We start from the raw sequence: 20,082 nt of genomic DNA, 5'->3' as shown, positions 1-20,082 counted from the left end.
ATTTTGCAGTAATGGCTTAATCTCCCAACACAAATGAAGCTGTGTTAGTAAAACAAGCTGAAGGTACAAACTTGTGAGCTCCTGCACTTTGTATAATTTCTTTTTGCATGAAATCAGCTTGCATTCAGTGCCATTTTTATATAATTGGTTTTTTTTGAAGCTCTTGGCCAACACTTACTTTTAGTTTTGGTACTGATAGGAGCAATGAGGAAGGGTAAAGTTTCACAGTCTTGAGGTCTGTGGAAAGAATAAGTTTGAGTAGTAGACAATGTTGAAACAAGAATCAATGCATATTGAGGATGCGGAGAGAAAGTGTGGAGGATAATGTATTTGTGCCATAACCAATTTTTGAATTGTGGAGGTTGTGACTTGGAAACTGAGGCAGGATACCGGGTGAATCTGTACTTTGTTTTGCAGCTACACCAAAAGGTTTTTACTTTCAAGAATTTCAATCTTAGCAAGTTTACGTTTATAGCATTAAGTAACAAAAGATTAAAGTTTGGGGCTCTGCAGCTCATCTGAAGACCATTTTTTAAAAATTAAGAACTATTGGATTTATCCTATAGTGTAGAATGAATGCAGTATTGGGGCACCAGTATATCATGGTGCAGATCTGTATCAGCTTCCAGTTCTAGAATGAAGGGGATAGAGGGGTGGAGTGAATAACTATCCCTATAGTTCAACAGATTAGCCCCATAAACAAATTAGACTTTTCAACCCATTTGCTTTTCCTGAGATGATGAATCTGGGAAGGGTATGTTCCATAGGAAAGTTGTGTCCTCCATGGCCTTGCCCAAGTGCTCATATGTGATGTTGGACAGAGTTCTGGCATTCTTTTGTATCTGTGGGGACGTCATATCTGATTCTGTCCTCATTCTCATACTCGAGCACCCACACACTCAAGCACTCATCCTTGGATAGTAATTAAGATTGGAAATCCAGACCTTTTTTTCTTAACCTCGCTTCCTATCTAGCCTAAGGTGAATTGACGCTACTCGTAATGTTCCTAACACTACACTGGCTAATGTCAGATAACTTGGTACAGATTGCAGGAAATTATCTTTTCATAGGAATTTATTTATGGTACTACAAATCTTCAATTTTAGAGTTCAGTGTTCCTTTTAAGGAAAGGAAAGCATTTCCCCTCCAATTCTGCCCTCTTGAGCAACACTGATATTAATTGCTCATAAAATCATAATAGGAGTAGGCCGTTTGGCCCCTTGAGCCTGTTCTGCCACTCAATAAGATCATGGCTGATCTGATTTGTGGCCTTTTCCTGCCAGCCCTTTTTATTATCTTTGATTCCCCTACAGATCAAAAATCTGTCCAAATTGGCCTTGAATATAGTCAATGACCCAACCTCCCCAGCTCTCTGGAGAAAAGAATTCCAAAGATTAATGACCCGCTGAGCAAAGAAATTCCTCCTAATCTTTGTCAAATGGAAAACCCCTTATTTTGAAACTGTGCCCCTAGTTCTAGATACCCCATCCTCTCAGCATCTACCTTGTTAAGCCCTTCAGAATCTTACATGCTTCAATGAGACCATCTCTCATTCTTCCGAACTCAATTGAGTGTCGGCCCAACCTGCTTGGCCTTTCCACATAAGACAACCTCTTCATCCCAGGAATCAACCTAGTGAACCTTCTCTGAACTGCTTCCTATGCAAGTATAATTGGTGGCCCATCATTGGCGGCCATGCCTTTAGCTACTAAGTCCCTAATTCCTGGAATTCCCTAACTAAATCTCTCTGCCTCCCTATTCCTCTTTTTTCCTTTTTAAGGCACTCCTTTAAACCTACCTCTTTTGTGAAGTTTTTGGTCACTTGCTCTAAGTACCTAAAGTAGCTAGATGTCAAATTTTGTTTTAGATCATTCCTGTGAAGCACTTTGGAATGTTTTATATTAGAGGTGCTATATAAATACAAGTTGTTGCATGCACTACGGTTTTAATACTGAGCTTCCATTACTCTGCCACATTTTTTAGTAGTAATCTTCTCCCTGCCCCAGCTGTTTGTTCTTATCTCTATGATGACTCTATTTACTCCAGTGAGAGAATACATACAAACCTCAAGACCCCAATGGTCTGTAAATGTTTTTTGTTAATTTCTAAAAGCCCATATGGCATACAAATAATATGACTTGTTGGAAAATCTGACAACTAGGATTTGCCCTATATTTACTGTTGATTTCATTTTTTAAAAGTGCAAAAGAATTTAGTACTGATAGGCCAGCCCGCGTGGAATTTATGCTCTCATCTCACCAGTTATTTGGACACAAACACTTTTTAACTGTCATGCAGCTTCATTGTGTCTTCCCACTGCTTTTACCATAAGCCATTTTTTCCTCCATCCCTGAAAATGAAGCATCAAGCAGAATTATGCTCTTGGGCATCTCAGTGAATTGGAACTTGTTTATGCATGACCTGGACAGAGTAGGCTCTCCAACCAATTTGGTGGTGATATACAACCTGAGACACTGACCAGGAACAGGCGTGGAAACAGTGGTAAGGGTATGAAGTTTGTAGCAGGGGTTGAATACAATGGCTTTAGCCTTCCCAGTGCTATATCTGGAGGAAATTGCAGGTCTTGCAGGACTGGATGCTTGACAAGCAGTCTGAAAACAGTGGAGCAGTAGACCTCAATGTCATCAGCGTTTGTGTAGAAGCTGATCCCTTGTCTGCAGATTTTGATGCCAAAGGGAAGTGTTTAGATAAGGCAGTGGAGTCGGGGCCTTGGAGGATAGACCCTTAGGTGACTGGAGTTAACTAGTTAGTGACAGAGATGCCTTTAATGGAGATACTCTCCCTCTGAGTGGTTAGGTTAGAGGGAGCAAATTTGCATTTATATGAGAAGCCCCAAGCAAGTTCCACTGAGATGGACAATGGAAGAGTGGGTTAAAGGGTGTTGATGTCAAAAGTTCTCAAAAGTTAGAGAGGCTAATGAGGATGAGATGGGAAAGAGACTGGAGCAAAAATGATTCAAGGGCTTGTTAGAGAAGAACTTGAATGAATGTTTGGCCTGATGGAGAAGGGAATGAGCTGGATGATCTCAACCTTAGTGGTGGAGGAGGAGTGTGGTCCTTGGGGTCACGTTGGTGGGGTAGGGTGGGGGAGGGAGGGTGTGATTGTCCACAAAGCGGTTTATAGAGGTGGTAGTGGAAAAAAATTAGGGGTACTAAAGCCATTTGTAGTGACACTACCACTATCCATCTGTGATCAGTCAGCACATTCAAGGGGCTCTATTGTTCTTTCAGACTGTGCTTCTGTACAATATGCTTTCTAATGTGTCCAATTTCAAAATTAGATTAGCATCTTCATGTCCCAAGGTGGTTTTCCATGCAGAGCTCTACCCATTATGTTCACAAGGTTGCAACAACAAGGAAAGAATTCATTACAATTTTTGTACTATCTCCAGAAAATGAATTATTCAGTTCTGGAAACACAACCTTGCCAGCCTGGGCCAGGAGTACTATTGGTTTCTATTATTGATGCTTTCCATTCATGTGCTGTGAGTTTTTATTCCATTTTTATATTTTTTTTTTGTTTATTGCTGATGCAATTAGTAACCAACCACTTTGTTATTATCAACATACTTTGATCTGAAAATTAATACTTATCAATTTAATTTTACTGGATTTTTTTCTCCTGAAAATAAAATAGGTAAATTAGCTTAGACCCTTGTGTCCTTGACTGTCATGAATTTTGATCTTGATAGCCCTGTTGGCAAATGCACTGACCAATATTGATGATAAATGCACCTGGTTTGACTTCCCTGGCCTGTGCTGAGTTATTCCCAACTGGTGGTGATAAAGGAGTTATAATTGGCATCAGAATCTCTAGCCTTGCTAACGGAAAATCAGTGTTTCTGCCCCTTCTGTTTTCCCGATGTGATTTGAGCTAATTGCTTTTTACGGAAACTGCAAAGCAATGAACAGAAATATGGAATATAATCTCAAACGTCAAGTCATAAGAAAAACAGGAATTTGACATATAAATGTAAATCAGTAGCCTTGTACAACATGAACACTTGGGGTGATGTACTGGGGAATTAGTAGCATCTATGGATTCTATCTATGCATCTTCCATTTTTCAAGAGGAGGGAAAACAAGTCGAAGAGGAAAATACTCTTCAGTCTAAATTAAAACTGATAAGTACAATAGAAAATGTGGTTAGGTTCTACTGTATATATTAACTGTGATTCTGCTTATCTATTGTAGAGCTGACCTTGACATCATTGGTTCAATATTATTCGTTTGCATCCAGTCATCGGATAAATATACATTTTTGATGATCTAATGTAGTACTTGTAGAATAAATCTACCATAATGACTTATAAGAGCATGTTATTCACTTCCTTGCTGATAGTCTCGTGTGTGTTTATTCTCTGAACGCTGTGTTTCAGGAGACAGTCACACCCCTTAGATTTCCTTAAGTTCTGCCAGTGGTCAGGGACAGGAGGGTGTGACTATGAGTGAGGCAGGTAGAGGGATCCAGGAAGTAGCACTGTAGGAGCCTTAGCCCTTGCCCTTATCCAACAAGTTCGAGATTCTTGCTCCCTTTGTGGACGAGAGCGGGGACTGTAGGGAGGATGAGCAAACTGACCACAACACAGTGGTACAGGGAGCCATTTTAGTCGGAGGAGAAAAGAGAAATGTAGTTATAATGGTGGATAATATAGTTAGGGGAATAGATACTATTCTCTAGCCAGGATCAAGAGTCCTGAAGGCTATGTTGCCTATCTGGTGCCAGGGTTAAGGATATCTTGTCTGGGTTGCAGAGGAACTTGGTGGGAGGGGGAAGATCCATTTGTCGTGAACCACGTAGGTACCAACGATATAGTTGGAATGAGGAGTTGAAAGAGGTTTTGCTGAGGGAATACCACTTAGCTAGGGGCTAAATTTAAAAAGCAGAACCAAAAAGGTAATAATCTCCGGTTTACTACCTGAGCCACGAGCTAATTGGCACAGGGTCAATAAGAATAAAGAGATAAATGCATGGCTGAAAGATTGATGTAGGAGAAATGGGTTCGAATTCATGGGATATTGGCGCCAGTACTGGGAAAAGAGGGGGCTATTCTGTTCGGACGGGCTACACCTGAATCATGCTGGGACCAGTGTCCTGGTGAATCGCATAACTAGGGTTGTAGATAGGACTTTAAACTAAATAGTGGGGGGAGGGTTCAGTTGAATGGAAATATAAAAAATCAAAGTTTAAGGAGAGGGTAAGAGTGCAGGTTAGTGACGAGGCTGATTGTTACCAAAAAGTGAAAGGAAGCGACAGAGTGTGTGAATGCCATATTGCACCAAAGAGTAGGGAAAACTGACAATAGGGCAAACTTAAAGACTTTGTAGCTGAATGCGCATAGCATTTGGAATAAAACTAATAAGTTAACGGCGCAAATAGAGATAAAAAGGTATGATTTGATGGCGATTACTGAGACATGGTTACAGGAAGAACAGGTTTGGGAGTTGAATATCCAAGGGCACTCAGTGTTTCGGAAGGATAGGAAGGAAAACGAGGTGGTGTAGCTTTGTTAGTAAAGGAAGAGATCAGTGTTATAGTGAGGAATGATATAGACACTGGAGGGCAAGACGTAGAGTCCGTCTGGGGAGAAATACGAACTGGCAAGGGAAAGAAGTCCCTGGTAGGAGTAGTCTATAGGTTCCCAAACAGTAGTTCAGCAGTAGGGCACAGTATAAACCAGGAAATACTGGGAGCATGTAAGAAAGGCACGGCAATAATCATGGGTGATTTTAATATGCATATAGACTGGACTAATCAAATTGGCAAGGGTAGCCTCGAGGGAGAGTTCATAGAGTATTAAAGATTGTTTCTTGGAGCAATATGTTGTGGAACCAACCAGGGAGCAGGCTATCCTGAATTTATTTTTGTGTAATGAGATGGGATTAATTAATGATCTCTTAGTAAAGGATCCTCTAGGGAAGAGTGATCATAGCAAGCTAGAATTTCAAGTTCAGTTTGAGAGCAAGAAACTTGAGTCCCACACTAGTGCTCTGGAGTTAAACAAAGGTAACTACATAGGCATGAGGGCAGATTTGGCCCTAGTGGACTGGGCAGGAAGACTACAAGGTAGGACAGTTGACGAACAGTGGCAGATATTTAAGGAGATATTCATTTCCTCCCAAGTGAAATATATTCCAAAGGGGAAGAAAGATGGTAAGAGGGGGAAAAAGTATCCATGGCTAAGCAAGGAAGTTAAAGATAACATAAAGGCAAAAACTGAGGCATACCAAATTGCAATGGTCAGTGGTTGGCTGGGAGGGTTGGGAAACTTTTAAAGATCAAGAAAGGGTTCCAAAAAAATAATAAAAAGAGCAAAGGTAAATTATGAAATAAAACTAGCGCAAAATGTAAAAACTGAGAGCAAAAGCTTCGACAAGTATATAAAAGGAAAGAGAGTGGCTAAAGTGAATGCTGGCCCTTGGAGGATGAGACTGGGGAGTTAATAGTGGGGAACGCAGAAATAGCAGAGATGCTTAATCAATATTTTGCCCCAGTTTTCACAGTGGAGGACACTAGTACCACCCCAATAGTAAGAGGTAGTGCAGAGGGTATAGAGAAGGAGGAACTTAGAACAATCACCAATACTAGAGAAATAAGTATTGAGCAAACTATTGGGATTAAAGGGTGACAAGTCCCCAGGACCTGATGGCCTACATCCCAGGATCTTAAAGGAAGTGGCAGCGGAGATAGTGGATGCATTGGCCATAATGTTCCAAAATTCCCTGGATTCTGGAAAGGTTCCAGTGGATTGGAAAAATGCTAATATAATGCCCTTATTCAAAAGGGGGGAGGCAGAAAGTAGGAAACTATAGACCAATTAGTTTAATGTCTGTCATTGGGAAATTGTTAGAATCCATTATTAAGGAAGTAGGAAAGTCCAAATGCAATCCATCAGAGTCAGCATGGTTTTATGAAGAGTAAATCGTGTTTGACTATTTTGCTAGAGTTCTTTGAAGATGTGACAAGCAAAGTGGATAATGGGGATCCTGTATATGTGGACTTCCAGAAAGCCTTTGATAAGGTGCTGCACAAAAGTTTAACACACAAGCTGTAACTACTGGGGTGCCACAGGGTTCAGTCCTTGGGCCCCAACTAGTTACAGTTTATATTAATGACCTGGATTCAGGGATAGAAGGTACTATAGCTAAATTTGCAGATGACACCAAAATAGGTGGGAAAGTAAGTTGCAATGAAGAAATAAGAAATTTACAAATGGATATGGACAGGTTAGGTGAATGGGCCCAAATTTGGCAGATGGAGTTTAAATGTGAGTTTATCCATTTTGGTCAGAAGAATAAAAAGGTGACTAATTATTTAAATGGGGAGAAACTTCAGAATGCTTCAGTGCAGAGGGATCTGGGTGTCCTTGTGCATGAATCGCTGAAAGCTAGTATGCAGGTACAGTAGGTAATAAGGAAGGCAAATGGAATTTTGGCATTTATTGCTAAAGGAATAGAGTAGAAAAATATGGATGTGTTGTTGCAACTGTACAAGGCATTGTTGAGACTGCACCTGGAGTACTGTGCACAGTTTTGGTCTCCTTACTTGAGGATGGATGTAGTTGCACTGGAGGCTGTTCAGAGGAGGTTCACTAGATTGATTCCAGAGATGTGGGGCTTGTCTAATGAGGAGAGATTGAGCAGTTTAGGCCTATACTCGCTAGAGTTTAGAAGGATCAGAGGAGATCTAATTGAGGTATATAAAATGCGGAAGGGGATGGACAAAGTAGACATGGAGTGGATGTTTCCCCTTGTGGGGCATTCTAGACGAGAGGCCATCGTTTTAGGCTAAGGGGTGGTAGATTTAAATCAGGGGTGAGGAGGAATTACTTTTCTCAAAGGGTTATGAATCTGTGGAATTCACTACCTCAGAGTGCAGTGGATGCTGGGATGCTGAATAAATTTTAGGAGAAGATAGACAGATTTTTAATTAGTAATGGGTTGAAAGGTTATGGGGAGAGGGCAGGAAATTGGAGTTGAGGCCGAAGTGAGATCAGCCATGATCGTATTGAATGGCGGGGCAGGCTCGAAGGGCTGAATTGCCTACTCCTGCTGCTGGTTCTTATGCTCTTATGTTAATACTATATAAAAGATAAGCAAGATGAATTGCCTAATGAATTGAGTAGGAGTATAGTCAAACTGACTAGTTCAGTACATTTAATTTAATACATCCAGACTACATCCAAATTAAGATGATGACATACACAATTCATAAATGTGTTGACATTTGTTTAAAAATGTTTCTTGAACTATTCTTTCAAGCAGCCAAGAAATATCTCTCAATCAGAAGGCTTCAATTGTTCTAAACGGACAAACAATTTAGATTAATTGCTAGCTTTTACAGAGATAGTCTTGCCTGTTGTGCAACACATTATTCAATAATGGTGCACTTCCTCTAAAATTGCATTTATTTATTTTCAGATTGCCTTGGATCAACTGTATTTTCACCAATCAAAGCAGATGTGACTGGCAACATCACTGTAAGTAGTTAGGGCTGTGGCAATCCAATGATATGTGGATTGGTTTATGCAGTTACTCCATTAACATCTCCAAATAAGGTATATTGCAGTATGTGTAGGATGTGCAATGATCATTAGATAATTTCTACACATGAGGGGTTCCCATTCCTGTCCTGTAACCATTTGCTGCCAGTTCACATGTGGAATTCTAATGTAGTTCAGCCATAGCTGTAATGGCCTCCATGGCTGGATAGCTTGCTGATGTTCATGCATGAGAGGCATTGTGTCAGTGAGCTGATGGCAGGCTGCCTGTTCTCATGAAAGCAAATCCCACCTGTGCTTCTGATAAGTGTGTAATGCGGAATATATGGTAAGACCGACTGACTAATTTGCAGACGTAATTTACGAGGAATTGTTTTGGCTATAATGAGCCCTGTAGTGAGCAACATAATGTCAGCTCTAGAATTAGACTTGCTCGGGGATCCTTTTTCATCATTGCTCACAGTTCTTGCTCAGAGACTATTCAGAACCTGTATTTGAACTTTCTATAGAGACCTACAGTTTTACCTGTCTTCTATCAATGTTTCCCACCCCCCCCGCAACCCCACAGATATACAGTATCTAACTTGAATTATCCCTGAATATTTGCTCTTATCAGTCTGAACTCAGCTTTCAGTTTATATATTTTTTCTTTTCTTCAGTCATTGTATCACTAGAGCTACAGATTTTTTTTGTGTGTTTTTTTTTTAAACCTGTATATATTTCATTCTCAAGATCTCAGTTACTTTATCAGAGAGTTTTGGATAGTAATGTTATTTATTAGTTCTATAAATTAAGTCATCATGTAACTTTTATTTCTACTGTTTTAAAAATACTTTTAAATAAGAAATTCCATGTAGGAGATCCGCTTGATTCAATTATAATACCTTTGCCTTTGATTGAGAAAGGCCTGGGTTCGAGCCTAGCTCTAGGGCTTAATTTAGTGCATAATCTCAGGTGTCACTCTAGTACTATACGGGAGGAACACTGCGTTGTTTTGGGTCAGGTGTTAGGCCATCTTGGTGGTTCAGGTTGGTACAAGGGGAATGAAAAAAAGGGCTTTCATTTATATTGCACCTTTCATGAGTTCCGGATGTCCAGAAGTGTTTCGTTGTTGATGAAGAACCTTTGAACTATGGTCACTATTGTAATGTAGGGAAACTGTTGAAGAAGTTTGCCTAATGTTGGACTTTGAAGTTGGGAATGAGTATAGGATATACTTGTTTATGCGATCTTGTTGTGTTACATATTTTTGGTGTCTCAGGTAATCAAGGGATCTGGTGAGCAGGGAACATGGAGTTGAAACTGAAGATCAGATAAGCGCACTGAATGGCAGAGCAGGCTCAACTGGCTAACTGGTCTACTCTTGCTCCTATTTCTTATGTTTATAAGCTGGCATAGCCTTGGCTTAACGTCTGCTCTGAAAGGCATCAGCTCCATCAATGCCTGAGTTCCTAAGTACTGGACTGAAATGTTAACGTAGGTTATGTGCTCAAGACTTAGAGCAGGGCATGAATCCATTATCTTCTGAACCAAGAGTAGAAGTGGTTCGGCTTGATAAATCTAAAAGGCTAAGGGAGATTGTATGCATGTTCATTAAATTCCTGATTGTATTGGGAGCTTTTATTGTCTGTAAAAAGATAAAAGCATGTAATGATTAAAGAATTGTTATAATGTGAGCTGCCCAGGAACAAATCAGAAACTTGGGTTTGGGGTCTAAAGAAGGAGAGGGTGAAGGAATGGGGCAGTAGACGGTGCTGATAAAGGGAAGGAGGGAGCTGGCATAGGTGGGTCTGGGTGAGAAGCCAGGGCAGACAAGATAGTGCAGTTAACATGATCAATTGATATACATGGCTCAGCACAGCTCAGATTTAGTGTTTTGGCTTCCATCAGCAACTTTGAATTTAACTAGTGCCTTTAACATAGTAAGCTGTTCTTGTACACGGGATTAAAAAGGAGACATTAGGATCAGTGCTTGAAAGCTTGATCAAAGAGGTAAGTTTTAAAGAGAATCTTGAAGAAGGAGAAGGATACAGAGGTTGAATTGAAACATTTTGAGCAGATGTTTAGCAACCAGATTGCATATTTACAATTTATCATTCTTCATTCTTCAATGACATGATAATTAACAGCAGTTAACTTTATTAACTGATGATGCAGTATGCATTCCTTGCCCCAGTCCCATGTGTTTCTGTATATATGGTGCATTTTACAGTGATCTATGAAGGAAGCGGTCCAAGTGGCCACTTTTGGCCAAATCTTTCATTCCAAAGGAAATTGTAGCTAACTAAAGGACTGATTTTTGACTCCCCTGAAAGCTTCATTGTATGTGCAAAAGTTGATTTTTTTTTTTAAACAGAAAATCAAGTCGGTGTATGAGACAAATCCTACAAAATTTAAAACCTTGCAACTGATCCTGGAAGGAGAGAAGGAACAATATGGCACCGAGTGGCCAAAGGTTGGAGCTACACTGGCGCTGATGTGGCTCAAAAGGTAACCAGTCTAATTTATTTAGCTCTATTTTCCTTTATTTTTTGTGCTCTCCCCACAATTTAGCTGCCATTGCCCAAGTGGCCATTCTTTGTACATGAGCTTGAACAGTGGAGCTGTTTTGACTATGTAGTGCACCACAGCAATGCCTGAATCTATATTTCAGAGATCCACACACACTGCAGGTGGACACCGGGAAGTCTTGGTGGCCTTTAACTATTAGGTAGCCATTTAAAATGTGACTTCAAATTGAAATGTCTCCCTCTGTAGCAATTTGCTATTATTCATGTTTTTGAGGTAGCTATCTTTTATAGATGCCCTATAAAAGGTCACCACCTCTTGTTCCAACACTATCTAATTTGCCTTATAGTAATTACAATAATTGCAGTAAATGGAAATGTGGTTTTCATTTTGAAAATGAAGGCTGTTGCCAGCTGCGAGCAATCACTTATTTAGATAGTGCCATGTCTTATTTTCCAAGTCATTAGTCACTGGATCAGCTATGTAACAAACCTTAAAATTGATTTTGTTGTGATGAACAGAAGGGGTAAGAAAAATAAACTAAGTAACAAGGATCTAACTGGTAAACAGCAGCAAGTGTTTTTTTTTCATTCTTTCATGGGATGTGGATGTTGCTGGCTAGGCTAGCATTTATTGTCCAACCCTAATTGCTTGTGAAGGTGGTGGTGAGCTGCCCTCTTGAACCGCTGCAGTTCATGTGGTGTAGGTACACCCACAGTGCTGTTAGGAAGGGAGTTCCAGGATTTTGACCCAGCAACAGTGTGGTTTGGAGGGGAACTTGCGGGTGATAGTATTCCCATGCACCTGCTGCCCTTGTCCTTCTTGGTGGTAGAGGTCACAGGTTTGGAAGGTGCTGTCCAAGAAACCTTGTTGAGTTACTGCAATGCATTTTGTAGATGGTACACACTTGCCATTGTTCATCGGTGGTGGAGGAGCAAATGTTGAAGATGATGGATGGGATGCCATTCAGGTAGACTGCTTTATCCCGGATGGTGTCAAGCTTCTTGAGTGTTGTTGGAGCTGCACTCATCCAGGCTAATGAAGCGTATTCCATCACACTCCTGACTTGTGCCTTGTAGATAGGCTTTAGAGAGTAAGGAGGTGAGTTACTTGCTGCAGAATTCCCAGCCTCTGACCTGATCTTGTAGCTGCAGTATTTAAATGGTTAGCCCAGTTCAGTTTCTGGTCAATTTTAACCCCCAGCACCTTGTTGAATACGCACAAAAGTCCCAATCATTGTAGTTCCCTGTGAAGACTTGTAATAGGTCAAGCACTAAAGGCTCCATTATCAACCTGACAGCAGTACATGTATATTTTCAAGAGCAGTTTGAGTGGACGATGCTGAGTTATACTGCTTTGTTCATGTGTGCTACCACCCACCTCCTATAATCTATATTGTGTGCTTTAGCAATCTGTCTGTTTGTTTGTACTATAATTAAAAATATTTCAGAAATAAATAAATACATCCATGCAAAATGTCTTGAGGGTTGACTTAGCTAGCTGATGGAGTTAGATGAAGTGGTGGGAGGAGCCTCAAGTGGCAGGTAAACGCCAGCATAACCCAGCTGGGCTGAATGGCCAATTTTCTGATGCAAATTCTGTGGCTAAGAAATGGAGTTCTGTTTACAGATGTCCAAATTACATTGAAACTTTTTAAAGCAAAGGAGCTGTCTATCCTATTGGATTTACAGCTTAAAGAGAGAGAATTAGCATTTAGAACCTTTCACAACCTCTGGACATCCCAAAGCGCTCCACAGCCAATGAAATACTTCTGCAGTGTAGTCACTGTTGTATTGTAGGGAACTAGAGCATTCAATTTGCACTCAACAGGGTCCTACAAACAGCAATGGGATGAAGACCAGTTAATCTGTATTTGGTGTTTGTTAAAGGATAAATATTAACCAGGTCAATGGGAAAATCTCCTCTTCTTTCATAACTTGTCATGTCATGGGATATTTTATATCCACCAGAGAGTGCAGACAGACCACAGTTAAACATCTCATCCAAAAGATGGCACCTGTGGCAGTGCCGCAGCCCCTCAGGAGTGTGCTGAACTGTCAGCTTGGATTAGGTGCTCAAGTGCCTGGAGTGCGGCTTGAATTCAGTTGTCTGACTCCGAGTCAAGAGTGCTGCCACTGAGCCAAGGAAGATAGCTCGACCTTGCAAGGATATAGTTCTGACTGTGGTTTACAATAATTGTGGGCCCTACTGTTATTTCTGATTTGGTATGATGTAAACTGAAAAAAGTTGATACAATATATATCAGTAACTACTAGATTCATATTAAAAATTAGTCTGATTTTTGAAATTGTGGGAAAAAAAGCTGATTTCTATTTGTGATTTCCCCCCCCCCCCCCACCCTCATCCACTCTTGCAGGGGTTTGAAGTTCATACAGGTTATGCTGCAAAGCATCGCAGATGGGGAGCGGGATGATGCAAATCCAAACCTCATTCGAGTCAATGCAACAAAAGCATATGAATTGGCCCTGAAGAAATATCATGGCTGGCTCGTTCAAAGACTATTTTCTGTGAGTGTTTTTTTTGCATTTGCCCCTTGCTTGAACAAACTCACACGCTGAGCTACAATCACACTTGGCCAGCATTTCTTGGAAATGAGAAGCTGTACATTGGCTCCCAGGTTAACCTTGCATGGGATCAACGTGAGGTACTCCAGAGCCTGTAGGATGCCCTTGCATCTCAGCAGCTTTGAGGGGATGGGGCGACCAGGAAAAAACATTTCAAAAGAATTGTTCCAACTAGTAGGTTTTCAACAGTACTGGAATATTTCAGTTTTAAACATTCACTGAATGTTCCACAATGTATGAAATTTTAATTAATTTCCTTAAGAGAGGATGTTGGAATTACTGATACAATCACTGTCAAAGCCCACCAGGTCTGGGAGATCAGTTATCTACCAGAATGCTGGGCAATTAAGATATGCTGAGGGATAAGATTTGAAGTGTTGACTGCAACATGTAACCTTGCTTTTTGTTTTGCAGGCTGCAGTTTATGCAGCTCCATATAAATCGGACTTTATGAAAGCGCTGTCAAAGGGTAAAGAGGTCAAAGAAGAAGAATGTGTAGAGAAAATCAGACAGTTTTTAGTCAACTTTACAGTGACTATCGACGCAATCTATGAGATGTACACAAAACTGAACGCAGAGTTGGATTACAAGGTCTAACACTTGCACTGAGTCTGCCTCTCTTATTTTCTCTCCTTCTCTCTCTCTCCCCCCTTCCTGTCAGCAATAAACTAACTGTAATCACTGTGATTTTGATAACTTTTTAGGTTGCTGTTTCTACAGGGTAATGATCATTAATCAGCAGTAATTAGTGTGGAATCCAGGCAGAAGAGAGACCATCTCTGTGAAGTTGATCCATGTGTGAGTTACTGTGTACTTTTGAACCTTAGTACTGTAATAACACTGAATTAAATCAAAACAGATCAGGTCCATCCATTCCATTAGTCCTACTGGTTCAGTTGATGGAACAGTGGAGGGTGTATTATTTTCTAATATGAATTTCCTTTGCCTGTATTAACTGATCATAGATCTAGAGTGTTTTATAGGGTTACTCCTAAAATACATTTGTAATTTTTCACCAGGGAACTGATGTGGCCTTTGACTGTTTATAGAGGAGATGTTGAGGTAAATGTGAAAGCTCAACTTATAAATGTTCCATCTTTTACTTTTCAATCTCAGGAGGCAAGGCTAACCTCCTATAATTTAAACAGAGAAGCTCATGCTGATAAATAAAACCACATCCTTTTTAAACTATTTCTCCCTCTCTTAATGCTGCTGACGCCTGCTGGGATATGGTACAAGTACCAGTATTTCTCCCAAGTGGCCACTCCTCTAGTGTGAGCCTAGACAGCAACTATCAGCTAGCTGATTGTTTGAGGCAGTGGAGGGACATTGTACATTGTACAGGCTCAGATATAATCTCCACTTCTTGGCTCAAGTTGCTGAATTGTGATTCAGCATAGAATCTCTACCTCCTTTTTCTTTCCTTCTCCCTCCTTGCCTATGTCTTCAAACCACAGGAGCTAAAGCTGGTTCTTGCCTAGCAAAAGTGAATTAACTAATTTGACACCAGACTTGGGGTGAAGTCTGTGACCTTCTATTCTGGATAGCTCATTTCAATTAAAACATTAGGGGAGCTCTCACCCTTTTTAAAAAAATAAATAAAAATATAATAAATGAGTTGTAGTATGTACAATTTAGAAAAACCAGTCTGAACCTTTCCAGAAATACTAATGGAAGGAGAGCAATTCTTGACCTTATTAGCAAAGGATTGTTGGGAACTTGAACATCAAGATAACATTGTTATCTAACTGCTTTTTCTAACTGCTGTGTCTTTGGAGAGCTTCCTGTCTGGGCTTTCTCCCTTTTTATTTATTAAATCTGCAAATCTCAGGATCAGTGCTGGATATCCAAAATCTGCCACCGATTTTGTACTTTTAAGTGGCTCTAACATTCAGTTGGAGGATGAGGTTGTGGAGATTGACCTTGTTTTTATTGCAAAGAGCAGTAAGCTGAATCAACTGGTTTAATGAACCCAGATTGTCCTTTCTAATTATAAACTTGATGCATTTCAAATATTTCTGCACTCTATTAGGAGATACCCTTGCTAATCATTCATTTGCTGATTTATAACAAGTGATTCTGTGTTGCTTGTCTCTGCCTCCCTCACTGCCAAGCTCTTCTGCTATCTTGCAATATCAAATTTACACTTCACTTCCAGGTAACCACTTTCAAACTGCACTCTTTTTGATAGTGCAATGTTGAATAACTGGAGCATTTGGCTGAAAATGAGCTAACATGACCAGTCTTTAAATATAATGCAAGGTTGTTTGCCATCCAATGACCCCGATGGTCGCTCGATGAGTCTTTCAAACCCCAGCCTAGCCCAGGGACACTCGTTGAGACTCTGACAAAGTCAGTGATTAAAATTCGGAACTTCCTTGTTCTCTATGCAATTTGATGGCAGGTGGTTCCTTTACCCATTCAGCATTAAGAGAATTGAGAATGTGTGTTTTATCTTAATTATATTCAAACAATTGCTGTTAGCATGAGTTACTGCTCAGGATCGTGGCTCTTGACAAAAAATCTATTGAATACTCCTGTTTCATAGGCATGGAAGAGGTAGATAATTCAGCAATAAGTTGTCAGTCTCCCTCTAAGATGTGATCAAGTAGCTTTTTGCTTTGGAGAATTGTCAAATTAGTGCAATAAAAAGTTGGGATGGAAAAATAGCTGTGTAGAGATAGCTTGTTATCTAGCAGTGCTGTTTTTAAGTGCTTGATGCTAATAGCTTGCATTCCTGTGCACCAATATCCCTTGTTTTGAGCACAAAATTTACAACACAGATGTTTATATATAAAAGGAAAGGTGGAGCAACAAGGGGGATATTATTCCTTCAATTGTTACATTGAAAAAGAAGGAATTTCTGGCAAATTATGTTTAACTGAATCAAACACATGTGCCAACTGTGTTTTGGTTTTTGTATCACTTGAAAGACAAGTCTGCACTGCATGGCGATAGGTGGGAGATGCGGTGTGGGGGTATTGGTGGTCCTGTGACAGTAGTGACTGAAACCTCAGTGCCTTCTCATTGCTGCTTGTTATAAATGTTTTTTTTTTAAACCTGGGCTGACCAGGTTCACTCTTAGCAATCTGAGACCATATTTTAAATTATACTAGGACCTATTAACTGTGATAGTTTAAAGATGATGTTTTCAAGAAATAATGAAGCATTTTTTTGATTTGAGGTAGGAGAGAGGATTTCCACTTTAATAATGTCCCAAGATCATTCCAGCTAACTGATTCCACAGAGTAAGTCTGTCATTTAAGTATGTTTGATGTTGAACAGATTTAGAACTTGTTTGTACTGTGTTTCAGTTTTAATATTGGGTCTCATGCAATGGCCCTAAAGTTGGGCTTTATGTATTCTGATATGCTTGTGACTGTTGCACTTTGCTGATCTCGTGTGCTTTTATAACATCTTTGTTTAAGTTTCTATTTTTTTCCTTTTGGATTTGTTAAAGAATAATGGAATGAATAAATAATGTATTTCGGGAAATCTCAGTAATGCCATTGATTTTTTTGAACCACAGCTTTTATAACCATGGGGCATAACATTTTTGATCCTTAAAAATTGAAATTGTTAAGTTTTGCGATTTATAAAATAAATCTCTTTCCACTTTCTACCTCACCTAGAACTTTTGGCTTGTAAAAATTCCCAGCTTGCCAGGAGGGCAGCAGTGTTTGTGTGTGTGTGTGTGTGTATGTGTGTGAGTTCGTGCGCGTGTGTGTGTCCTTACTCTGCCCATATCTGAAAACTAGTGCATTCCCCTCCCTTAGAATGGAATGCCTTCCCTTGCAAAAGTATCTCTGCTTGATGGCAAGCGGCTGAGAATTATTCAGGTGGGTTTGGGTTTCAGGTGAAGGATATGAAATCAGGACTGGTGATGTAGTGTCAACATTTGTAATTGAACAATGGGTGATACCATTAACTGGACATGTGCAAAGGTTTGACCTTTACCGCTTTGTGGAGTTAAAACAGAGTGAGCTAAAATTAATCTGCAAATGCAGCAGTTGAGTTTACTATTACCAGTTGACTATGGGTATGACACATTTCTGGGAAAGCAATCTTTTCACTGATTTCTTTTTGATAATGTATACATGTTCCAATCTTCCCCATCAATATGCATGGAAATAAATGCTTGTATATTACTAGAGCCATCCATTTATTGCAATCTGTGAAGACAGCCCATCAGCTCATAGAAAAGAGAGCATCATTAGCAATGTTAAGTTTGTGTACAGTTCTGTCATAGGTTGCCACCTTGCAATACATCTCCAGTGCATGGCAAGCTGATAAGCATCTGACAGAGATGGATTAATGTTTCAGATGAGTCCATTCACCAAAACTTGCTTGGTCAGCCTAGAGATGTTCCTTCTATCAGTTGGGCAAGGCTGCCTGTTCTGGTGCGGGATCATCTTTAAGCTAAGTCTTTTGACGTTGCCTGCTTATTAGGTTGATAATGAAAGGTGTATTGGGATGGCAGAGTGGTTGGTATCCTGGAAGGAAGAAATCAAATGGGGACCTTCATCTGAATCAATCTGCACCCAGAATCATTAACCCTTCTTTGTTTCAGATGCTGGTGGAACTGCTGTCTGTGTCCTGCATGTTGTCTTTCCTTTAACAGTTTTTTTCTATTTTTCTTAATTTCTTGGTTAAAATGATCAGGAATCTCCTGTGTTTCCGGTGTTGTCTTAACCTGCTTGCTGCACCACTGCCTCCTGATGCATTGCTGACTGGGTGCCAGCCCTGCTGGCACAAAGCAATGAAATCTTCCAAGGCAAAACAAGATCTGTGGCAGTTGTGTTTTTTTTTGAGAAAGTTTCCAGTAATTCTGAACCAGTTGAAATATTTCCTTTTTTAGATTTATTTTGTAATTTATATTGGAGTGTATTTGTAAAAGGTTACGTGTGCTAAATACTGCAGAAAGTCTCCTAAGTTCAAATTCAGTTACCGATCCAGTTATTTCCTGCTAACCAGAGGTTGATTTAACAGTTGATAAATTTGCAGCAGTTATATGTAGAACAACATTAAGTTAGCATAGATGTTGTGCATGAACAACATAGAGCATACTGGCTGTTGAAATGGCAGAGACTGTGAGCAACTATAGACCTGAATAAATAACCCTTCCCTTGTTTCAAGAGGTCAGTGTATTTTTCTGTTTGAGGAGGTCAGTGAGAGATTTCAGGCCCTGAATCTCATCTGAGTGTTTCAGATAATGTTTGTAAACTTTGAGCTTGTTATCCAAATACACATTTTTCCCTCCCCTCCCTGTGTGATTTTGTTGCCTTTTAAAATTCCATGTGTTCCACTTACTATTTGGGGGATGTGCTATTTGTTTCACTATGGTAATAATTGCTGTTGGTAACTATAGAAGTAAAAAGACTACTATATTTGAGCATGGATTTTGCTGCCTTGAGTGGAACATGGGCTTTAAATAAACATCTAAACTTAACACCAGACCCCCTTTTGGACTTTTTTGTTTAAATTTGTTCATCCTTGAACTGGTTTTGGAATTCTCATGCACAAGATTCTGTAAATTTTAGGATTCCTCTTTTTACAGGATTCTGTTCAGTCTGATATACCATTTTTATAAATTGTGTCCTACTTGAATGAAGGATCTCTGTTTGTTCCTTTTTCATATTGGAGAATGCACTACTAATGGAGGGAGTCTCAGCATCAGGATCCAGTGAGTGATTTTTATTCTCTTTGCAATGTTTCCCATCTCCTGACCTGAAAGTACCTTTTTAATGCAGTAGATTTTAGGGACACCTTTCAACATTGTGCCCACAGGGACATTCTTCTCATGAACCTGGGTAGTGTTACTGCCAGGCTACCATTTAAGAGAGCACAGCCTAGCCTGATCATGACCTGACTAGACATCCAGGCAGAAATATTTTCCAGCCAGATTTGCTCATCAAGAATGAGAACCGCTGACTTTCTTTCCCAGCATCTCCTGGTGTCCTCTTTTTGCCTCGGGTGTGACCGGCTAAGGGAATGCAGCCCAAGTTTTGCCCTATTTCACATTGTGCTTCACTGCTCCATAAAATGCATTTACTGAGAAGTGTGGGGACCTAAAACTCACTTTTTTTAACATTGATTATAATTATTCTGTTTTCGAAGGTGTTCTGATGGAGAGACTTCCTCAATGTGGATCCTAAAATGTAAAATGTCTTATTTAAAAAATCTTTATCTCCAGTCACATTGATATAAATGATTTAATTGCAATAAAACTTTGAGCCTATTTTGTCACAATGGCGTGTAGTGTCATGATATGTGTTGTAATAATTTCTAGGAAAGAGGTGCTTGCTTTTATATAGTGTCCTTTCCCTTTTACACTCCTCATTTTTTACATCCCCCCCCCACCCCCCAGAGCCATTTTGCACACAGGCATTGCAATGAAATGTTGCTCTTTATGGGCATTGTGGTTGTCAACATCTGAGCCTGAACTATTCGATGAAGACAGGAGTTTGA

The 20,082-nt window shown here is 39.9% G+C and overlaps 1 protein-coding gene across 3 annotated transcripts in view; it reads left to right on the top strand.

Annotated features, from left to right (window-relative positions):
• Positions 1-19,863, top strand: part of gltpa (glycolipid transfer protein a) — a 39,512-nt gene extending 19,649 nt beyond the window's left edge. For 2 of the 3 annotated variants that reach the window (XM_041203206.1, XM_041203208.1), the window contains exons 2-6: positions 8,442-8,500; positions 10,878-11,011; positions 13,407-13,557; positions 14,029-14,205; positions 14,335-19,863. In XM_041203206.1, the coding sequence (XP_041059140.1) occupies positions 8,442-8,500; positions 10,878-11,011; positions 13,407-13,557; positions 14,029-14,205; positions 14,335-14,349 (536 nt within the window). In that variant the 3' untranslated portion in view covers positions 14,350-19,863. Of the gene's footprint in view, positions 1-8,441; positions 8,501-10,877; positions 11,012-13,406; positions 13,558-14,028 lie in introns of all 3 variants that reach the window. The other variant, XM_041203207.1, reaches the window with a different exon arrangement.
• Positions 19,864-20,082: the final 219 nt, after the last annotated feature.

The sequence above is a fragment of the Carcharodon carcharias genome, chromosome 13 (assembly GCF_017639515.1).
Source record: "Carcharodon carcharias isolate sCarCar2 chromosome 13, sCarCar2.pri, whole genome shotgun sequence".
NCBI classification, from domain to species: Eukaryota; Metazoa; Chordata; class Chondrichthyes; order Lamniformes; family Lamnidae; genus Carcharodon; species Carcharodon carcharias.
This window is presented reverse-complemented; position numbering and strand designations above follow the sequence as displayed.